Raw genomic sequence first — 19,415 nt, forward strand, 5'->3', positions numbered from 1 at the left:
ATTCCAGTAGAACCCAGAAGGTGAAACAGCATTGTGTGATCCCGTCTCTCCAACAATACAATTAAGAAATTTTGCAAGTGAAAAAACACTAAGTTGAAGTGTTTCTTTTCTCTAAGATGGAAAAATAGCAACATTTACTTTCATTTATCTTTCAGATTAAATATTTATGGAGAAAAAAATGTAATTTCACTTCTTATAGTAAAACTAAAAAGGACAATTTCAAATCTCATTTCGAACTCGCTAAACGTAATGCAGATTTTGGTAGATGTGTGTCCCATTGATTGTCCCATTTCACACAGCAACACGTGTTAAACACAAGCTGCAACCTCGTTCATATTACGAAATTTTGCAGAAAACAGTAGAAAAAAGCAGTTTAATTAATCCTCACTTTTGTTATTTTTCCTGTCATAAATGGCATATGATGTTTCAGCGGCTTCCAATTTTCATAATTGATCACAGTACCGGTTCCCGGGTCTCGATCCGCTACTGCTCCAACGCATCTTTCCACTTCATTACCACATCCGAAACATCTGTGAATTGTTTTATTTTTAAGGAAACAAATCCAGAAATTTAGCGAAACTCACTCCAACCAATCTGCTGTTTCTCTACAACCAGCATATCTGAAAAAAAAAATAAAATCTACGATTCTGTCTACTTATTAAATCACTTCATTTCATGTTACCTGACAAAAGACATCCAATAAGAGTCTATAGCACTCTCCCTCCACTGAACCCTGTCACCTATACGAAAAACTTCGGGCAAACACAAATCCACAAGGCCGGGCAGATTGTAGAACTACAAGTATCTTTTTTTGTCATAAAAACTTACAAAATTAGGAAAATAGCAGATTTCATAGTCTTTTTCTTTTGTTGTTTTTCCTTTTATATTCGCACTTCTTTCTTGTGTTGGATCAATTTAAAAAATTGGACCATATTCGAGTGATGCATCTCATTTTGTTACACTTTCTTCATCTTTTACATATTCGACAAGTTTTTGGACGTGGACAGTACTCGCCAAATTTCCTGCTATTTTACGAATTTTTAGCATACATTAACCCCGAAAGAACCATGCAGCGTTGAAAACTCAGCAATCGTCATTCATTTTTAACGGTTACCATTTAGGCCTCTGTAGGTCATTTCAGGATCTCTACTCTCTGGATCACTACATACTTTAAAGGCAACGTATCACAAAATTAATGTTATACGGAAACACCAGGGATAACGTAGACTTTGCGTGAAGGATTACAGAAACTAATGTAGTTACGCTCATCGTTCCGTAAGCGTCGTAAAAAACGGCGTTCCAATGCGACTTTCTTTCCTGCAGAATCAGTTGCAACTCGTAGCCCTCGCGCACGCACCGCGTCCACAAGCGAGCGGTCAAAGATCAATGCAGTGCCCTCACCAGCCTATTCAAGCGAAACCAGTGAATGAGTTGGACCGAACCATGTACAAGGGCGAGCGTTCTAAAATATTTCGCAGGGACTAAACTACCGTGCCGCTTATGAGGACCACTAAGGGAAATTGAGCGGGGCCAGGCTCTGTTTTGTAATCTACAACCCGTACCCTACGTTTTCCTCGGGGTTTCCGTATCACATCAATTTCGTGTGAGCTCCCTTCAAGAAGATCATTCTAAAAATGGTTCTACGACGGTTTCAAGCCCAGTACCTCAATCAGAACACCTCACCTCAGCTTCTCTTCGAAGACTTTCCCGAGCATCATCCTCAGTAGGTGCGACAAAATTCTCACCTTCTCTCAAATAGTTAAGAACCTTAAAAGGATGGTTCAGGCAGTCATCTTTTCTTTTGCTTTCAACAAGGATGACACATTCAATGTACTTTTGCAAAATGTGTTGGATCTCTATCCACGAATAATTCGCCTTGACCACGCCATCGATCTGCAACCATAATGGACAACACCTAAATGTTTCCAAAAATTTCTACATTTAGTTGAGTTGCACCGAAGGGCTTAGAAGTACTCACGGTGCCGTCTACTCTTGTTAAAGTGGATAACGATGTTTCAAACATTTGACCACCCACATTAATCTTAACTCTTTCTCCATACGCAAGTTGTGGTTCTTCCATCTGGAATTTTTATGGATCACGGAATGAAAGTTCCAGGAAACAAAGAAAAGACATCTAAGAAGAATATGCGGAAGCCTTCAAGCATTCTAGTTCAAAATTAAACAAATATTTTATTACCTCTATTACTTACACCTGGATGACGATCCCACTGTCAAGGTGTCTAAATACTTCATCAATGAAAACATGTCATACTAAATGTGACGCCAACATATAGTCCAGTCAGAACAAAACAAAGCTCGGTTCAGTCTCACAAGCGGCGAAGCGGTGCGGTGGAGCGAAGCGGTTAGGATCGAGGTGGGACCCTTGCTTGCAGCACTCACCGCTGCAGTTCACGACGGTGTCACCTTGACACCAATCGCTTCAAGCGCAGCCGCTTACGCAACTGCACCGAACTTAATGTAGTTTCGACCTGAGCATATATAAAATTACTGGCTACACTTCTAGGGAATGATTTTTGTTTCGAATACATCACATAGGGTGTGGGAGTGGCCCGGTCGGTTAAAGGCAGCATACGACGAATCTGGGGTGGTACGGATTTCAGGTGGAGTATCCGTATACAGGGTCGTAGATTATGGAGACCGGAGTGGTTTCGCTTATCTCTTCCTGAATTACTGCAAGCAGCCGGCCCCTGAATGCTGTTTTGTACGATGCCTTCTGTTGCAGCGCGCCACTCTTGCACGCGTAGCGTCCCCCAACTCCCTTACAGCCTATCGGGGCAGTCCGAATTAATTTTCGACGAATTGCAGGGCGGAGGCGAGGCAAGGGGTGGAGCGTTGCAATAGATGGCGAACAGCATTCTGGAGACCGTTGTTTACACTGATGCAGTGAGAGATGAGCGGAACTACTCCCGTCTCCATAATCTACGACCCCGTATACGGATACTCCACCTGAAATCAGCACCACCTCAGATTCGTGGTATGGTGCCTTTAAAGGTCCGTTGTGCCCTAACGCAAACCAATCCTTTCATCCCTCCAAGGTTGATGAATCAGTGCCAGACCTGTCTGGAAGGATAAAAACACTGATTTGATCATCGGATGTCCCCCGCAATTCACTACATAGGCAAAGACGCGCTCCTAAACTTCAACGATTACGACTTGCAGTAAAACGCGTTGGCGCATCCCAAGTGGATTAAAACGCCTGTGATTTTGCTTTTACTTTGTACATCACTTAATGTTACAAAAAAAAAACAAACGATGTTACCATTCATGTAAAGAACCTGACAATATCAGTACCCAGTTCTGTTCAACCATACTAGCTGCGGAATTTCACCTAATTCTCTCTGCTATTGTGTGGGCTCGATGTTGTGTTTATTGTTTGTCACTGGAGAAATGATGCTCAAACTAAGGTGCCGACACCAATCATTCTTAGTGACTACAAAGTCGGACATTTAAAGGCATCACCCCACGAATCTGGGGTGGTGCAGATTTCAGGTGTAGAGTTCCTATACGGAGTCGTAGATTATAGGGAGGAAGGTGATTCCGTCCATTTCTTTCTAATTTCTCATCTCTCCTTAATCGCCGTAAGAAAACGGCCGCCCGGAAGATGCGGCGCACAAGGCTGGCGCGCTCCAATACATCTCTTCGTAGACAACAGCGCCCCAGAACAGCTCAAAACCTCATCTTCCGGGCCGTTTTTACGGCGATAAGGAAGACATGGACGAAATCACACTCTTCCCCACAATCTGCGACCCCGTAAATAACTAACGTATAACTATAACCCACTTGAAACCCGTACCTTTCCAAATTGGTGGGGTGGTGCCTTTAATGCTTGAGTATTCAAAGTCGTTCGTTGAAAAAAAGATTTTTTGCATCTACATTCCAGATTTTAACCAGCTTAGTTGTCCAATTTGTAGCAGGTTTAACTATGCTTAAAGGCATCACCCCATGACTCTGAGATGGTACATATTTCAGGTGGAGTATTCGTATATGGGATCGTAGATTAAGGAGATGGAGTAATTCCATCCATTTCTTCCTAACTGCCGTAAAAAACGGTCCGGAAGATGCGGCGCTGCACAGGGCTGGCGCGCTCCAATCGAACTCCTTGTAGAAAATAGTGCGCCGGAACGCTCGTAGTCGTATCTTCTGGGCCGTTTTCTACGGCAATTAGGAAGAAATGAACGAAATCACAAATTCGTGGGGTGATGCATTTAACACTGTCCATTCTAAAGATTGTTAGTAAAAAAGACGTAGAAGTTCTCAAAAGGAAAAAAAAGAAGGAAAACCATCTAGAAAAAACACATGCCTAGAAACTTGCCACCTCTTGTGAAAGGTTCTATATAAATGAACGTTCCTCTTTGAAAAACAGATTATTCTAATCAAGTGATAATTTTCTACGCGACATGTTTCTACGCGTTTCGAATTCAAACACGTATAGTGCTATGAAAAAGGTCGCATACACGTACAGTTTGCCGGAAAAGGTCGCGGTCCGGTGTTGCGTGTCTGGGTTAGACGAATCCACCGTACACAGGATAATGCAAATCACTCCATTAGTTCTGGAATGTAACTCGACGCTCGTTCTTCGCAAAAATAAAACGGATTGTGTGCATTTTCGAAGACTGGTATCAAATTGAAAGTGAGATGACCATCAGCTCATCGATCATCATTCATAGAAAACGCATTTGCGCGTATAAAAACGACGAACTAATCGGTCATAGAACATTTCACAGTGATTTGTGAGAGCATCGTTGCCTTATTCTCCACTTATTTCATCATTTAGTGACAATTAAAGTCAAGTCACTGGCGTATCAATCCACTCGGGATGCTCCAACGCGTTTTACTGGAATTCGTAATCGATGAGGTTTTGGAACGCGTGTTGGCCCCTACAATGACTTGCGGGGGCCAGCCGATGATCAGGTCAGTGTTTTTATCCTCCCAGACAAGTCCGGTGCCAATACATCGACCCCGGAGGGATGAAAGACTTAGTTTGCACTAGGGCGGTTTCGAACCCTCGACCGTGTGGCTACAACGGACCTCTAACCGACTGCGCCACACCCACCCCTTTTATGACAATTAATGTATTTTAAATATTTTAAATATAATATAATTAGTGTATTTTAAATAATATTTAATTTTATATTTATATTTTAAAATATTTTTTCTTTATTTTTATTTTTAAATTTTTTTATGGTTTTTCTTGTTTTATTTTTAAAGATGAGATGAATGAAAATGAGTAAAGAGATATTCTGGTGATTTTCTTTTTCTCTTTTTTCAACTAATGCCTGGTAACATAGATTCCAATCGATGCTTCGGAAAAAAAATCATCCAGAACTCTTAAGATAAGGACCGTCTATCTTCAGATCTTCAAAATGACATGCTCGACATATTTGTGTGCTGCGAGAAGGATTCGTGCCATTAACAATAAAAAAACATTTCCGTTTCTTTTCGTTCCAACTAGTACAGAAAATGTTTTCCTTTTTCTTTCCTTTTGTTGGTGCGCTATTGGTACATGTGAATAGATGGATAAATGGAAACGAGTAAAGAGATTTTGCGGATTTCGTAGGGATTTCCAGGATGTTCCATATATGTTCCTTCGTTCTAAGAGAATGTCAATTTTGTGCGCACCGCTCCGCTGACACACTCACCGTCGATGGACGATCGACTTGCGTTATGTAAACACAGTGCAACTCAGATAGGAAACCATCTCTCCGAATCGGTTCGCCTTCGTCGGTGACCGTAACCTGCCAATGAACCATCTGAAATAATTAACGTTGACGTGTACGCAGCGCATAATCTTCGCAAACGATTGAGAATTCGCTGAACTGGTACATTTTGTTCTGTTTAGAACCAAAAATTTGTCTCTTCCCTAATTCCTCTTACCTTAAGATGTCCTAGAATTTCTTCCGTTAAGAACAATTCTATTTCTATTTTTCTATTTCCATTTCTATTTCCTGGCAGCAGAGTTACTGAGGACAATGGCTACGGTGTTTCGAATTTTCATCAGTTTTCCATCAATCAATCCACCTTTTACCAAATCCTTGCAATTATTTTGATCTGAGAGGTCGATTCGCCTTCGGAATTACTTTGATAACTGTCATGGATTCCCGTTCTATTGCATGAATGACCTTTGCTCCTATGGAAAAAGCTAAAACCAAGTTTTTTCTCCTAATAAAAGACCCTAAGCTAACAAATGATAAGCTTTTTCCTAACAAAAGATCCTAAACTAAGCCTCCGCATCATATCAAAAGTGTTCAAAGCTGTTTTTCCTCTGAATATCAGTTTATTTCCATTTTCGATGAAGTCTTATTAGGTTACCTTTGTAAAAATTACGTAGAAGAAATACTGGGTCGAATTCCGTTTGTTCTTTGTTTTCTGAGTTGAAAATATTTTCTTGAAATGCGACTTCGATTCGTTCGTTGGTCCTTTGCTTTTATTCTATTCTGGGTTTCTCCTCTGAACTCATCGAAGAAGTTTTAAACAGTCACGACTCACTCAACAAGCAACTTTTTTCCTTGAAGAAACTAGAATCAAGTGCAAGTTGTCGGTACAATGTGATGGTGGATGTCATTCAGCGGCTGCGCTTTGTTGAGTTCCACCGCACTTAATCGGTTCACGGTAATGGTTCCGGAAGAATGTCATGTTTATGTTTTCGATACATTTTTCCGTTCATTCTTATCAGCAATTTCCGATTACTGTAAAAATTGTGTAGGAGAATTTCCCATACAAGACTCTTCCACCTGTTTAGTATTAAAACTAATTTCTTATCCACCCTATTCCTTCCCATTATTTACTCACGTAAGCTCTGCTAGGATTCACACAATGTCTGATTTTACTAATTTTTTTTTCCGCTCCTCTTAATTTTATTTCCTCAAGATTACATGTCACTCCATGTAACTAAATAAATAGTTGGGAAGCACGTGAACGTCACGTGCCCACTGTTGATTCTTCGTTATCTCCAACAATTCATGAAAATTGTCAGGTAGACTATAGGTGATTGAGAAAAATGTCAGTTTAAGAGACTGTAGACCAAATAGGCCATAAAGAAGATATGTATGATTGAGCGCCGTCGCTGTTCGTTTCTCTGTCGTTCTTTCTGTAACCGTCATTTCCACACGTACTTTCTTTTTAAAGAAATTGAGGTGCTATAGTAAAGCTCGACATTTAATGTGTTTGGTGCATTTGCACACTCTTGCTAAAGTGCGGGCTTGCCTATTTTCCAATGCTTTGATATCGATTGAAAACGATTGTGAAAACGAAGATCTTGCGCCCGCAGCATTTTTCATCTTTTTAAATACAATTGCACTCTTTTTTCTTAACCATTGATGGGCTAATATATAATGACTTAGACCAAATAATACCCGAATCTAATAGAACTGGTCATTGATCAATCTGATTGGTCGTAATATCTTTTCCCAGTGCAAGTAACCCGTACTTCTTATCAAGTTTATTGTCTCAGTTGCGCTAGGTTGCCTAAAGCTTGTTGTATGGACTGCGGAAAAAAGAATCCAGTCGACGAAAATCTCATAATATTCTGTTTGTAACAGCTAATTTGCTGCACAATTTCAAGTAATCATATCCATTAGCGTAACGTTATGGCTGCGCTCGAATCTGACGGGTAGGACGGTCTTAACGCGAAAATATAAGTCCATCGCTGTTATCATTCAGATAAGGTGCATGCAGCTGTGCTTCGTAATGGTCAGCTAGCATTTTTTAGGTATTTGAAAGTCTTGTTCAGCTTCAAAGTAAGTTTGAGCAAGAGGTGAGCATGAGAAGACGTCAAAGATGACGATATCATCCGGAAAAGTTCATATGAAGTCGACATTTTCACGATGTTATCAATGAGAAACCAGCATTTCAAATCCATAGACAACCGATCCTTGCCATATGCGCTGAATCACACTTCATCCACACTAACCTCATACTCCCAAATTACGAGCGAAAACTGGTAGCCAGCCCGAAGCGGTGCGTAATTAGATCCTCAGACACAACTGGCTGTTCATATAAAGCACAGATGAGTCGAGAAAGCTGAGTAATGTTTGAGGTTTGATGGTTCCCAGTCAGTATCAAAACGTTTTAACGCTAGCAATCAACTGTGGAGTTTTCCCATATGTTTCTTTCCTAGTTTTCTTAAATGTTTATTTTTATTCAACAAAAAAGATTTACAATCAACAATATAGCCAGCAGAATACTCAACAGCCTCCTTCATCGATGTGGTAGATTTTTTGGCCTAGTGCTCAGGCTGCTGTGAATAAAAGTGTCGACGATCGTAGAAAGAAACTTATATGACAACCTAATATTAGGTTGGTGCAGAAATAATGCGCGTTTTCAAACATTCAATTCGAAACGCTTTAACTCGCCTTCAAATCAGCTTTATCAATCGAAATAAGAACCATTACGGTCCAGGCATCCTTGCCAGCGAGAAACAACTATGCTTGGTCCCGCTGCATGATAGTTCGAGCTTTTTGAGTCCACAAACTTTCGGGAGTCACCTTGGTTTTGGAAAATCTTACCTCTAGACAGCTGTCTAGATGTTTAAAAAATGATATTAGGTTGGCGAAGGGTCTCGCCAATATGTCGGGAGAGGCAAAGCCTCGTAGCCAACTTCAACTTCAGTAGCGTCACCTTTGGAATGAGTGGCCGGGCATTGTCGTGTGGAAGTATCGGACCCTTTCTCTTCAAAAACGCCAAGCGAGTAAGTTGGAGTTCCCAGTCTCCTCCAGTTCTTTGCAGTACTTCTCTGCGGTGAAAGTTTTGCACGGTTTCATGAAGCTGTAGTGGATTACGCCTGTAGCACACCAGCACGCACTCATCATGGTCTTCTTCGGGTGTATTTTCCGTTTCGAAAAGTGCTTGTCAGCTCATTCTAGTCTATCCATTGAGCAGAACTCTTCCTGCTGTCGTAAAGGATCCAATTCTCATCGAACGTAACAATACGATCGAGGAATGGATCGTTCTTGTTGCGTAACAGAAACGTTGCGCATATCTCAAAACGGCGGTTTCTTTGGGCCTCGCTCAGTTGGCACCCATTTGTTCAACTTTTTCAACTTTCCAATTTTTTCCAAATGGGGGACAACTGTTGAGTGGTCACTGCCTAGTTCTTGGGCAACCTCTCGTGTTGTTGTAAGCGGATCACCTTCGATAATTTTCTCCAAGAGGTGGTCGTCAACTTCGGGAGGGCGGCCACAGCCTTCCTTATCTTCAGAGCTCATTACGCTATAACGAAACCTTTGGAATCAACGTTTGGAAGAAGATTTGGTGAAAATCTTGTCTGGACATATTATCTTCTACGTTTTGCCACAGACCAAATACTAATTCTCGTTCAAAATCACTTCAGCAGTAATAACCATAACATAATGCGCTACAAAACGCTACACGGCTTCTAATATTAAAATTGAAGGTAACCAAAAAAATTTGTCGTGAAGATAGAGCAACGAAAAACGCGCATTATTGTTGCACCAACCTAATACTTTAATCATAAGCACCAAATTCTGCAAATGCACTAAGGCGAAGCCGTGTGCTCTCTGCACACGCCAATCGATAGGACGATTGATCGATAGAGCGACAGCGCCGATAAGGTGAAATTCTTCCAGTGGTAGCTGAACCTGGTACAATGTTCTCCTACTAGTTCTTCTTCGTAGTTTTTCTTCGTTTACTGATGTTATTCTTTTTTTCTCTTGTTTGATTTTTTTCAACTCTTTTGTTCCATTACCATGCATTTGTACACAAATAAGAATAGTTTATAGCTGTCGTCGGACCAAAATCCGTTCTCGACCTCTCACGTATGAAAGGACCGGAACATATTCCGAGCTCCTCATCTGTAGCAAGGAACTGCACGACAGTTGCATCAGTTTGCTTGTTTAATTTTCACCGTTAATGCTCGTTCTGTGGTGAGAACAATTTCGTCACCAAAGCTCAATGTGCGTACTTTCAGTCGGTCCTTTGATAAGAACCTCGCAGTGAAGAAAAAAAGCTGTCGTCAAACAGGTGACGTCCAGAGGTCATGAGGTGATCAGGCACATCATAATCGTACTCCCTGAGATGTATCCTGTAGGACCTCCACTTCTTAAACGATAAATAATTTAGTAACTAATTTACATAACTTTACATAACTTTAAAATAAAACCACCTACGATTCCTGCCAAGATATAAATGCATGGTGGTCGTGTGTCGTGTTGCGCGTCATGTCCCGGGCAGGTAGTGTGGTTACGTCGCCATCGATTTCTCTGTGAGGTAGATTTCGTCTTTTGTTTTCATGTTTCCTTTATCGGTGCTAATATTTCGGTTTCTCCACACTTTATTTATTTATTCTAGATAACATAAAGCTTTTGATAAGGTAGGATTTTCATTTGATATTATGCTTCTGCCCATATGAATGATTAGAATTATTTCATCATGGAGCCGTTAGCAGTCTCTTTTTCCTAATTCCTATATTATCATTCATAGGAAGAACATTAAAGCAGTGTCTATTAAGTATTTCAGAGGCGCTAATCTCCCTGATTTCCAATGCAACGATCGTTCTTTCATTTGTTTAACGTGACATGCTGCTGCTGTGACCGTTCTCTGAGTCATTCTTTTTGCCTTTCATCCTAACTATATGTATATTTTTATTTTGTGAGTTATTTTCACCTGGAAAAGGAATAGTTTTGACCTTCATAATTTCAATCGAGATACGTATACATGATGACTTGTAGTGTTGCGAAATTACGCTGCGCTCAATTTACTCAGGACTTTCATTACCTTTATTCTAATATAAATTGTCATTTCCCTTACATTTTTTTGTCGAGTTGGATTTCTTCAACAAACATAAACTCCCACACGGTCGCCTTTTTTGTTTAGTTCTACTGAAAGTGTTGAAATCACTGATTTGTAGGATCGATATTTTTTCGTCGTGGGTTAGCTCAATCACTTTGCTGCGGTGGATGCCCACACTGAAGTCAACTGCTCTTGCTTTCTTGTACACTTTTTCTTCCAGTTTTTTTAGATCTAAATTTGGGATTGTGGTACTACTGCCGTCCACTCCACTGCAGCTAACATTATCATAACACTAACGACACTAAAAGCATCAACATAACAATTGTATCGAATCGCGACAAAATTCAACTTATCCTTATCTTATATGCTTATTATTATTATTGATCTGATCTCACACAAAATATCTGCTTCATCTTACTGCGCATAAAATTTGTTTTTTTCCTGAACACCGGATCCTATAACCATACATGCGATAGTCGGACCCGGTGCAACACCCCCTTCACTTTTGGACGGCTGGCGAAGGGATCCTCATCACTTGAGCTGCACCCCATGAGCCAGACCCCTTCACCTTAGGAGAGTCCCGCTCCTCCCTATCGCACCTTTCCTTATAACGGACCCTCTTTTCACTAGTCAATGGGGTAACCTGATTGCCTCTAAATTTGCCAGTTTTTATTGTTGAGTTTTCCAGAATTCTCTGTAAACATTGGGAAAATATTCCCATTTTCCTTTTTCTTCGTAGCTCTTCACTATTTATGATATAGACAGCACTTGAAGAGGTTTCTTATGTTTGGTCCCCTTGATTTAGAATGTTCCTGATTCGTGACAGGTGCCGTACTCATTTCTAGAACGTTGTTGATCCTCTCTTGTTTCCTTCTCAGTGCGTTCGCAAGCGATTTTTTTTCATTCTTTTTGCGGTGAGAGAAAAACGTATCTTTTGCAGTTGGCAGGCTCCCAGTTGGTGATTGGTCGCTATTCATTGATTCTCAAAGCTATTATTCGTCTGCATTTTTATTCCTCCATGCTCCATTCTATGATTAACGCGTGCATTATTACACTTTTACAACCGAGAAATATTCGTGCACAATCTTCGCCTTCAACCTCTTCAAAAGTTCGTAATGTTCTTTTACAGCATAAGTCGATCAAGAAGGAAACGGACAACACATTGAGCACGAGTTCAGCTTGTTTACCTTCCGATTTAATTTTTCACATTCAATTCTTCGCCGAATCGGGCTGATCAGAGAACCATGGTGTTCCGGCAGTATCGACGTACGTCCCAGCTTGGACGCCTTGTGTTTCAGGGCATAAATCCTACATTATGGTTTGTCCATTTGTGGATTGTTTAGGAAGTTAACGATTCTCGTGTGAATAAACCATATTTAGTGCTCGAATGCATCCTGCTGCTTTGTCAGAAAGATATTTGCTTCAAGTGAGCTTGCGCTACGCTTCTACAGATCGAAGCAAAGTTGAGTACACTCTGAAGATGCTCAAGGACGATTTGCTGCAACAGGATGAAGAAGCACGTAGACGACTGGTAACATTTTCGTCATTTTTATAACTAAGGTTTTTGATGTCTGGCTGTTCCTGAACTCTCTCTTTTTTCAAGGAAATGTTTCGTCCTTTCTAAACCAAAACTTGTTTTTAGGTAGCACAGAGTACTTAGGTAGTTAGAGGGATTACTGTTTTTTTGGCAGTCTCGAATGTCTTAAATTATTGCCCGCAGAGATGTGGAACTGCGAATTTGAATACTTTTCCTCTACAGTAGTAGTTCGGTTAAAGAGAGAAGAGAAGAGAGGCTTAGAATTAAGGCTTCCGCTAGTTAGTCTCGGACTGGCGTCGCTGATCCGATGGGTTAAATTGTTATCCAACCGTTTAAAAACAGTTTGCACAAAGGACTGTACCCAGATCCAGATTTAGCCTCCTTGTTCTTTGCTTCATTGTCTTCACGAATCATCAGACCCGATATACCGGCTCGTAAGTCTAAATAAACATCAGGATGCGAATTGGAGAATGACTTTGCCTAGAAGCAAAGTTACAACTCTTAGAATGACGCCTAACTTGCTATTACGATACGGTATCTGTCCACTAAGTGATGATGTGCAAAAAAAATGCACGTTATATATGGTAAGCGAGGTTGAAAGTTATTAGTTCCCATTCTCTCACTCCACTTGTCCTCGTAATTGTCTATTGATTCTTATCTCTATTTCTACCTATTGATCTGTTAAGAGAATCGAATAAAATGATAGTACACACATGCTAAATTCATGTTTGAATAGGAATAAGGAAGTATTTATAGTCTTTCCTTCATCTGCTTTATTCTACTTTTTTTTTATTCGAGCTCTTATTTCCGTTAGAAACAATCTAAGAACACCTGTAAACTGTCTTCGCAAGTAGGCGGTCTACGGCAGTTCCACCACTTCTCTTGTTTTTATCCTTTTTTTTTTGAAGGATGGTTTTTTTCTTTAGGTTCCCGCGAAAGCTGCACCAGAGAAGAAAGCCAGCTTGACGCAGAGAGTTGTGGATGAGCTCAAGCACTACTACCACGGTTTTCGTCTTCTTGCCTTAGAAACGAGGCTTAGTGCCAAATACATGTGGCGTCTTCTCCGTGGTGATACACTTTCTAGAAGAGAGCGACAGCAGTTGGTCAGTTTTTCTTCAGTCAAGGGTAATTGTTAGCTTTTCCGCACTCATTGACATTGGATTTCTATTTTAAAGGAACGTATCACGAAACATACATAACAATGTTGAGGTCTCTGCGGGCAAGCATAGAGTTCGGGGCGTGGAACATGAGTGTGGACGTGATCCCCTTAATTCCTCTTGATCTCCCTGAAAAACGGCGTTTGTCTCTACAAATTATGTGAAAACGCTCCACCTTTGTGTATGCGCTATGTCCACGAGCAAGCGGACGAGGACGCTCAGACTGTTAGTTAGGGCTCCTCACCAGCTTATTCTAGTAAGTGAATAAGCTTTTGAGAAAGAGTGGTGCGTTTCATTATTGTCGGAACAAACACCTTTCAGACAATATCAGGACGGGACAATCAGGGGAAATTTGGTTGAGAACTCTATATTTGCCCACAGGCTTTGATTTTATTTTGATTAAAATTTTCATTGCATGATTTGTCAACAGTCATACAGCCGCTTCTAGTTATCTGTAGCAAATTTTAGGTTACTGGGTGACAATATAGTGTAGAAAATACTTGAGAACATTTTCTAGGTCCGCACCGTTTCTGATCTTTTCCGAATCGTGCCATTCTCAATATTCATAATAGTACCATTCCTGGAGCTCACTTTGCCTATTTTCATCAAACTCTTCCCGAATATGCTGCCTAGCACATTCCAAGAAAGCAGCAAACAAGTGAGTCACTAATGTAGTAAAGTTCAGAACATGGTCTAACTACTCCTTGCTACAGGTTTCCTCTTTTCTGGTAAATGGCTTCAGTTTTCAGGAAGAGAAACTCCGAAAACAGCTTAAAGTGAAGGTAGAAATGGCAAAATTCCTCCAAGATACCATCGAGGAGATAGCGCTTGAACGAAGATCCAGAGCTATTGAACCGAAGGGTTCAAAAGCACTTGAGTTCGCACAGTTTATCAAAAAAGTAAGTGTTTGAATCCCTTCTCTGTTTCTTGTTTCACCACTTCTCTTTTACTGCACCTTTTGTGAATGGAAATGCAGGTGCGCTCCGAGGGCGGATACGTCTCAAATCAGGACCTCATAAAGTTTTCGAAACTTTTCGAGGATGAGCTTACTTTGGATAACCTAAGTATGAGTCAGTTACGGTAGGTCTTCTTCTCTTCGTTTATTTGGTTTTTGGTCAACAGCAAGTAAATTCCATAAAAGTGATTGAAAGTTTGTGAAAGTGAAAACGTGGAAATAAAAATAAGTTTCTAACAAAGTTCCCGCCTCGTTGAAAGCTCAACAAGTGAAAGTCTACGTATTAGACCCGGTCATCTGAGATCCGTTTCAAGCAATAATTCTTCTCCATGAATATTATTTTCAAGGAATGCTGACTTGCCTAAGAATTTCTCTTTACTTTTTTTCTGCATAAAATGTGATATACACGAGTGTTACTTTCATTTCTCTAGTTCATTGTGCCGATTGATGTCTATCCAGTCTCTTGGTAGCCCAGAGATCCTCAGATTCATGTTACATATGAAGTTACGTGAACTGAAAGCTGATGATAAGGTAAATCATTACTAACGTTTTTGTTCGTTTGCTGTAATTCAGTAGGAGAAAATTTGAGTACTTGCGTTGGTTTTCCAGCAAATAGCGAGTGAAGGCGGCGTTGAAGCTTTGAGCACTATCGACTTACAACAAGCTTGTCGTGCGAGGGGAATGCGTGCAGTTGGCTTAAGTGAAGATCGTTTACGAGAGCAGGTTTAGAATTATTGAATATCTTATGTTGCGACTAAACCCAGTTCCCACTCGTTGATTTATTGTTACGCATATTGCTTCTTTATTTTTTCTGATCACATTGCGCAGAAGAAGATGATGTTTTGCAGCTCAAACAATGGTTAGAATTATCTCTCAATGACAAGGTTCCTCCATCGCTTTTACTTCTCTCAAGGGCGCTATATTTGCCAGAGGACATATCGTTTACTGACAGATTGAAAGCACTCGTTCAAATTCTTCCTGAAGGTGAGATTACATTCGTTTTACCTATTCCGATTATCTACTATTATTAAGAATTCTGGACTAAATAGCAATGTAAACTCGAGCATGACGAACGACTTTTCAATTTTTTTTTAAATTCACAGTTCTCCCACTGTATTTGTAGTTTCGTAGTGTCCACATCTTTCAGCGCAATCGCTGAACAAGAAGCTCAGTAGGTTCTATGAAAATAGGAGATTGACATTCTCATGTGTTGACAAACTTTTGAGAAGGGTAAAGCTGGATTTTTGGAGGAACGATAGAGTTTTTCAGTGTTTACTCGTTATTAGTTCTGCGTTAACATATCTGAAGAGCCAATAGCGTTGAAACAGCCTCACAGATATGTTAACTTAAGATGAAACTCTTTTCTCCTGTTGGATATTTGGATTGAGGAGTACACTACACCTGATTAATTGAGAACGTAGCCATTTTATTTTTGAAATCTCACCAAAAGTATTGCTTATTATTGAATGTTCATTACACTATTAGCACTTAAGTTGTTATGACTTGCAACCTTGAAATAATGGTTCCTTGCTGCATCTAAAATAATATTGGGAAAGTTTTTTTTTGGACGAAATGTTTGAGGATCAGCAGCGAATTATCCGTTTAATCCTACCGGCTTAAACCTTTTTCTTTTTTGTTGGGCAGACATTTAAGTGTATTGTCAGGGTTCTTATTCCGACTCATACGGTTTATTTGCGTACGCCATTTATTATAGAGGTTGTCAAAATGGAGACTAACATATTTATCACGTGAGAGTTTTGTTTTAAGTATTAGTAAGTACTTGATTTCCCCCATTGTCCACAAAGCTCTTTTTTTCCTATTTTGTACCTAATCGAGACCTTTAGGGATCGCTGAAAGCGCACGGCAAAAGCTAACTGAAATGGAAGGTGGAAAAGTGGATCACAAAGCCAGACTTGATCTTATCAAACAAATTGAAGAAGCTATTGCTAAGGAGAAGGCGATGGAAGAAAAGAAGAAAGAAGAAGATGTAACCTCCATATTATTATTTTCCTATAGAAACTGGTTTTTATTCTGAAGTTTACAGTCCTTTGATTCTTATTATTCTTTGATTCCTTTGTATCTTACTTGTTCTTATTTTTAACAGAAGCAAAAGGCTGTGCTGTTGAAAACTGATGAGGAAAAAGCTCGTACTCCTGCTGATGTCATAGCATCGATATCGGCTTCTGCTATGGATACCTCTAAGAAGATTGCTGACGCTGCAGTTGCTGCATCTGAAGCATTACAGGCCACGAAGGTGAGTGATTTCGTGGTCAATGATTGTTTTAGGAAAAGCAAATGGAATTTTGTTTGATTCTATTGGAACAGTAATTCAGCCGCCTGTTCATATATTGTACTAAATGAAAGGAATACCAGATTTTGTGCTACAGCTCCATTTTCGTCCCTTGGTTTAAACAGTTTTGTAGATTCAGTTCTTAGCAAAGCGAACAAAACTCTATTTTCGCTCTCATTTTCATTTCATTTTCGCTAGTTTGCATATTTTGTTGCTTTCGGGAACGTAAACTACACGTAACACGGCTAAGATCCTTAACGCTTATTTCGCTACGATTTCGTTTATTAATGGGAATCTCCGTTTTATCTGAACGTCTTTCACATAACTGGGATGACAGTCCTTCCATCATCTGAGTATTCTGCAGAATCATGTCGTTTTTTAAGTCTCATTTGCGCTTTGCTACGTTACTCGCGACGGAACTGCACTCATTATATCTTTCTTCATGCTTCCATTACATCACACTCTAGTCAAAACTACCTGAACCTTGGTGCAGTTGCAACAGCGTTTTCGCTTAAAGCGGTGCGGTGGAGCATAGCACATAGCAGTTAAGATGAAGAGGTACCTTTGCTAGAACCATTCTCAGCTGCAGTTTGTGGTGGTCCCACTGCGATTCTAATTGCTGGCTCTTTGCGTATCATCACCCATTCACCTTTCGTTTTCATGTGAAAGAGTTACTAATTTGCCATCTTCTGGATCAGCTCCTGGTAGTAGTACGAGTACACTTTGTTTCGCTTAATAATTCTTCCCTTTACAGAAGGACTTGGCAGATGTGATGCAGGGAGCTGTCGATGCTGTTCGTAGCACGGAGATGGAAAAAGCTGCGCCTTCCGAGAGCACGGTTAGTTCTCCGACATGGTTATTTTGTTTGTTTCGTTCATACTCCACATTTATCCATTTGTATTTACGATCTGCTTCTCATTCTTATCTGTAGTCTCTAGCAGTTTGTTACAGGTAGATGCTAAGGATCTTTCCTCAATCGAGCAGATTCTTGTAGGGGGACCCATACATGAAGCTAAGAATGAGATTCTGGAATTGAAGGAGAAAGCAATCGAACATTCTGAGGTAAGCGTTTTTGTTCCGCTGCTTTCCTTGCAAGGTTGGGTTGGAATTATAGCAAAAAAAAACTGTTGAAAATGTTATAGAGTTTACAAATCACACCTAAGCGATTAGGTGATGAGTAAAAGTCAAATTTTCAGGATCTTGTCGAGATTACTGCATTGGACAGTGCATTCTCCGAAACTAAAGTTGCTAAGCGGCTTCGCACGAAGTTGAACACAATGATAGACAACGTAGATACACTTGTATCTAAACTTGAAGAAGAAAAGAGAGTGATAGAGGAGACGATTGCAGATCCAGCGATGGGCGAGACTGCTGCAGCAAAGAGGTAACGAGAAGACTCCACCTCCACACTTAGATTTTTCAAATGGTGATTGCAGAGATAAACAAGTGCGTGTCCAAGATCTCATTGACGCTTTAACGAAGCTACAAAGCAAGCCAGCTGAAGACGGAGAGTCTGCAAAGGAAGCGGAGGCGAGGCGTTCACGAATTGAGCAACTTCTTGTGAGTATCGATCAAGACGCTGATGGTATTATCGACGCTGACCTCGTCCTTGAAGTGAGTTTACCGATGTATCTTACCAAATTACATATGGAATCATGGCTTTACAGCTTTACACATTGTAAAAAGTTAATCTTCATAACATTACGAAAAGGAAGTGGATACTTCTCCTTGGTTGTAATGTTTTGTGGATATTTAGAATTTCTTAGAAGAATAATTGTTAACTACGGATGTGTTTCCTTGCCCGACACGCCATAAGGCGCTTTAGGAAGAACAGAGAGAGGAGAGAATGCTTGTCATACAGAAATTTTTCGCCTGACATGTTGGGGTCAGTTGGGCAAAGAAAACTGAAGGAAGTTGTGATGTAAAAATAACTGGATGTACATTTAGATTGACATGTAGATGCACTTTTAGTTGTCAAATTATGGAGTGGATTAAGACTTCCAACTTTAGGTAATTGCACTGCTTGAAAAACATGGTGATCTCAAGCTATCCGCTTCCCAAATTGCATCAATGGTGGGAATGCTGAAAAAAGAGTGCGAAGTTGAAGAATTGGCCAAAAATATGGAGTCCCTCGACGCTCCGATCATGCCACAGGTTGCCATCTTGTATATATATATATATATATATTATATATCTTGTATTGTAGAGCTGAACTTCTCTTCAGTTTCTCCATCGTTTTAATATTCTTCGTTGCAGGGTCCTACAATCGATGATGCCGACAATGCGTCATCAAAAGAAGCCGCTGAATCACAGAAAGAGGGCAAAAACGGATTGCTTGATATTCCTAATGTCGACCCTAAAGTCACAGTTCCGCTTAGCAACAAGAATGGTAATAATGGATCACCTCGACCCAGTCCCGAAAAACCACCCGTTTAGATTATCGCAAGTTTAGGCGCGATTGTTGTAACTTTTTCAAAGTGATTGTTTGTAAAAATGCCCCTTATGTTATCTTCAGGAGTGCTCGATCGATAACTGGTTCTCGGTTTGTGTGATTATTTTGTACCTTGAGGCTGGTGATGTAGTATTTTCTTAATAGTCACGTTGTTGTACAGACAAATAAGATTATCTCTTCGATTCCTTTGAGTGGTAAACAGCGTTCTCTCTTTCCAACATTATGCGAACCGTATAATTCTTTTGCGATATTCATTT

At 40.2% G+C, this 19,415-nt stretch overlaps 3 protein-coding genes across 5 annotated transcripts; 1 reads left to right on the forward strand and 2 right to left on the reverse strand.

Moving 5' to 3' along the window:
* Positions 1 to 226: 226 nt before the first annotated feature.
* Positions 227 to 5,771, reverse strand: RB195_013436 (uncharacterized protein; the record flags this gene model as incomplete). 2 transcript variants are annotated; one of them, XM_064203245.1, is made up of 8 exons in its annotated part: positions 227 to 319; positions 389 to 530; positions 585 to 620; positions 683 to 795; positions 1,684 to 1,767; positions 1,835 to 1,915; positions 1,979 to 2,080; positions 5,661 to 5,771. In XM_064203245.1, 8 exons carry the CDS (start codon positions 5,769 to 5,771, stop codon positions 227 to 229), a joined length of 762 nt encoding a protein of 253 aa, XP_064059126.1. The 2 variants fall into 2 exon arrangements, with proteins under 2 accessions (XP_064059126.1, XP_064059127.1); XM_064203246.1 differs by lacking the exon at positions 5,661 to 5,771.
* Positions 5,772 to 8,999: 3,228 nt separating this feature from the next.
* RB195_013437 (uncharacterized protein) lies at positions 9,000 to 9,224 on the reverse strand (the record flags this gene model as incomplete). Its single annotated transcript, XM_064203247.1, has 1 exon — positions 9,000 to 9,224. The coding sequence occupies one exon, from the start codon at positions 9,222 to 9,224 to the stop codon at positions 9,000 to 9,002; it is 225 nt and encodes a 74-aa protein (XP_064059128.1).
* Positions 9,225 to 12,011: 2,787 nt separating this feature from the next.
* On the forward strand, positions 12,012 to 19,238 carry RB195_013438 (uncharacterized protein; the record flags this gene model as incomplete). 2 transcript variants are annotated; one of them, XM_064203248.1, is made up of 18 exons in its annotated part: positions 12,012 to 12,085; positions 12,148 to 12,298; positions 13,231 to 13,407; positions 13,979 to 14,119; positions 14,211 to 14,360; positions 14,438 to 14,541; positions 14,848 to 14,947; positions 15,026 to 15,139; positions 15,265 to 15,400; positions 16,261 to 16,403; positions 16,521 to 16,670; positions 17,461 to 17,544; positions 17,658 to 17,768; positions 17,903 to 18,090; positions 18,143 to 18,320; positions 18,717 to 18,860; positions 18,963 to 19,095; positions 19,222 to 19,238. In XM_064203248.1, the coding sequence occupies 18 exons, from the start codon at positions 12,012 to 12,014 to the stop codon at positions 19,236 to 19,238; spliced, it is 2,295 nt and encodes a 764-aa protein (XP_064059129.1). The 2 variants fall into 2 exon arrangements, with proteins under 2 accessions (XP_064059129.1, XP_013294749.1); XM_013439295.2 differs by lacking the exon at positions 19,222 to 19,238 and having other exon boundaries at positions 18,963 to 19,142.
* Between the last annotated feature and the right edge of the window lie 177 nt (positions 19,239 to 19,415).

The sequence above is a fragment of the Necator americanus genome, chromosome V (assembly GCF_031761385.1).
Source record: "Necator americanus strain Aroian chromosome V, whole genome shotgun sequence".
Lineage (NCBI taxonomy): Eukaryota > Metazoa > Nematoda > Chromadorea > Rhabditida > Ancylostomatidae > Necator > Necator americanus.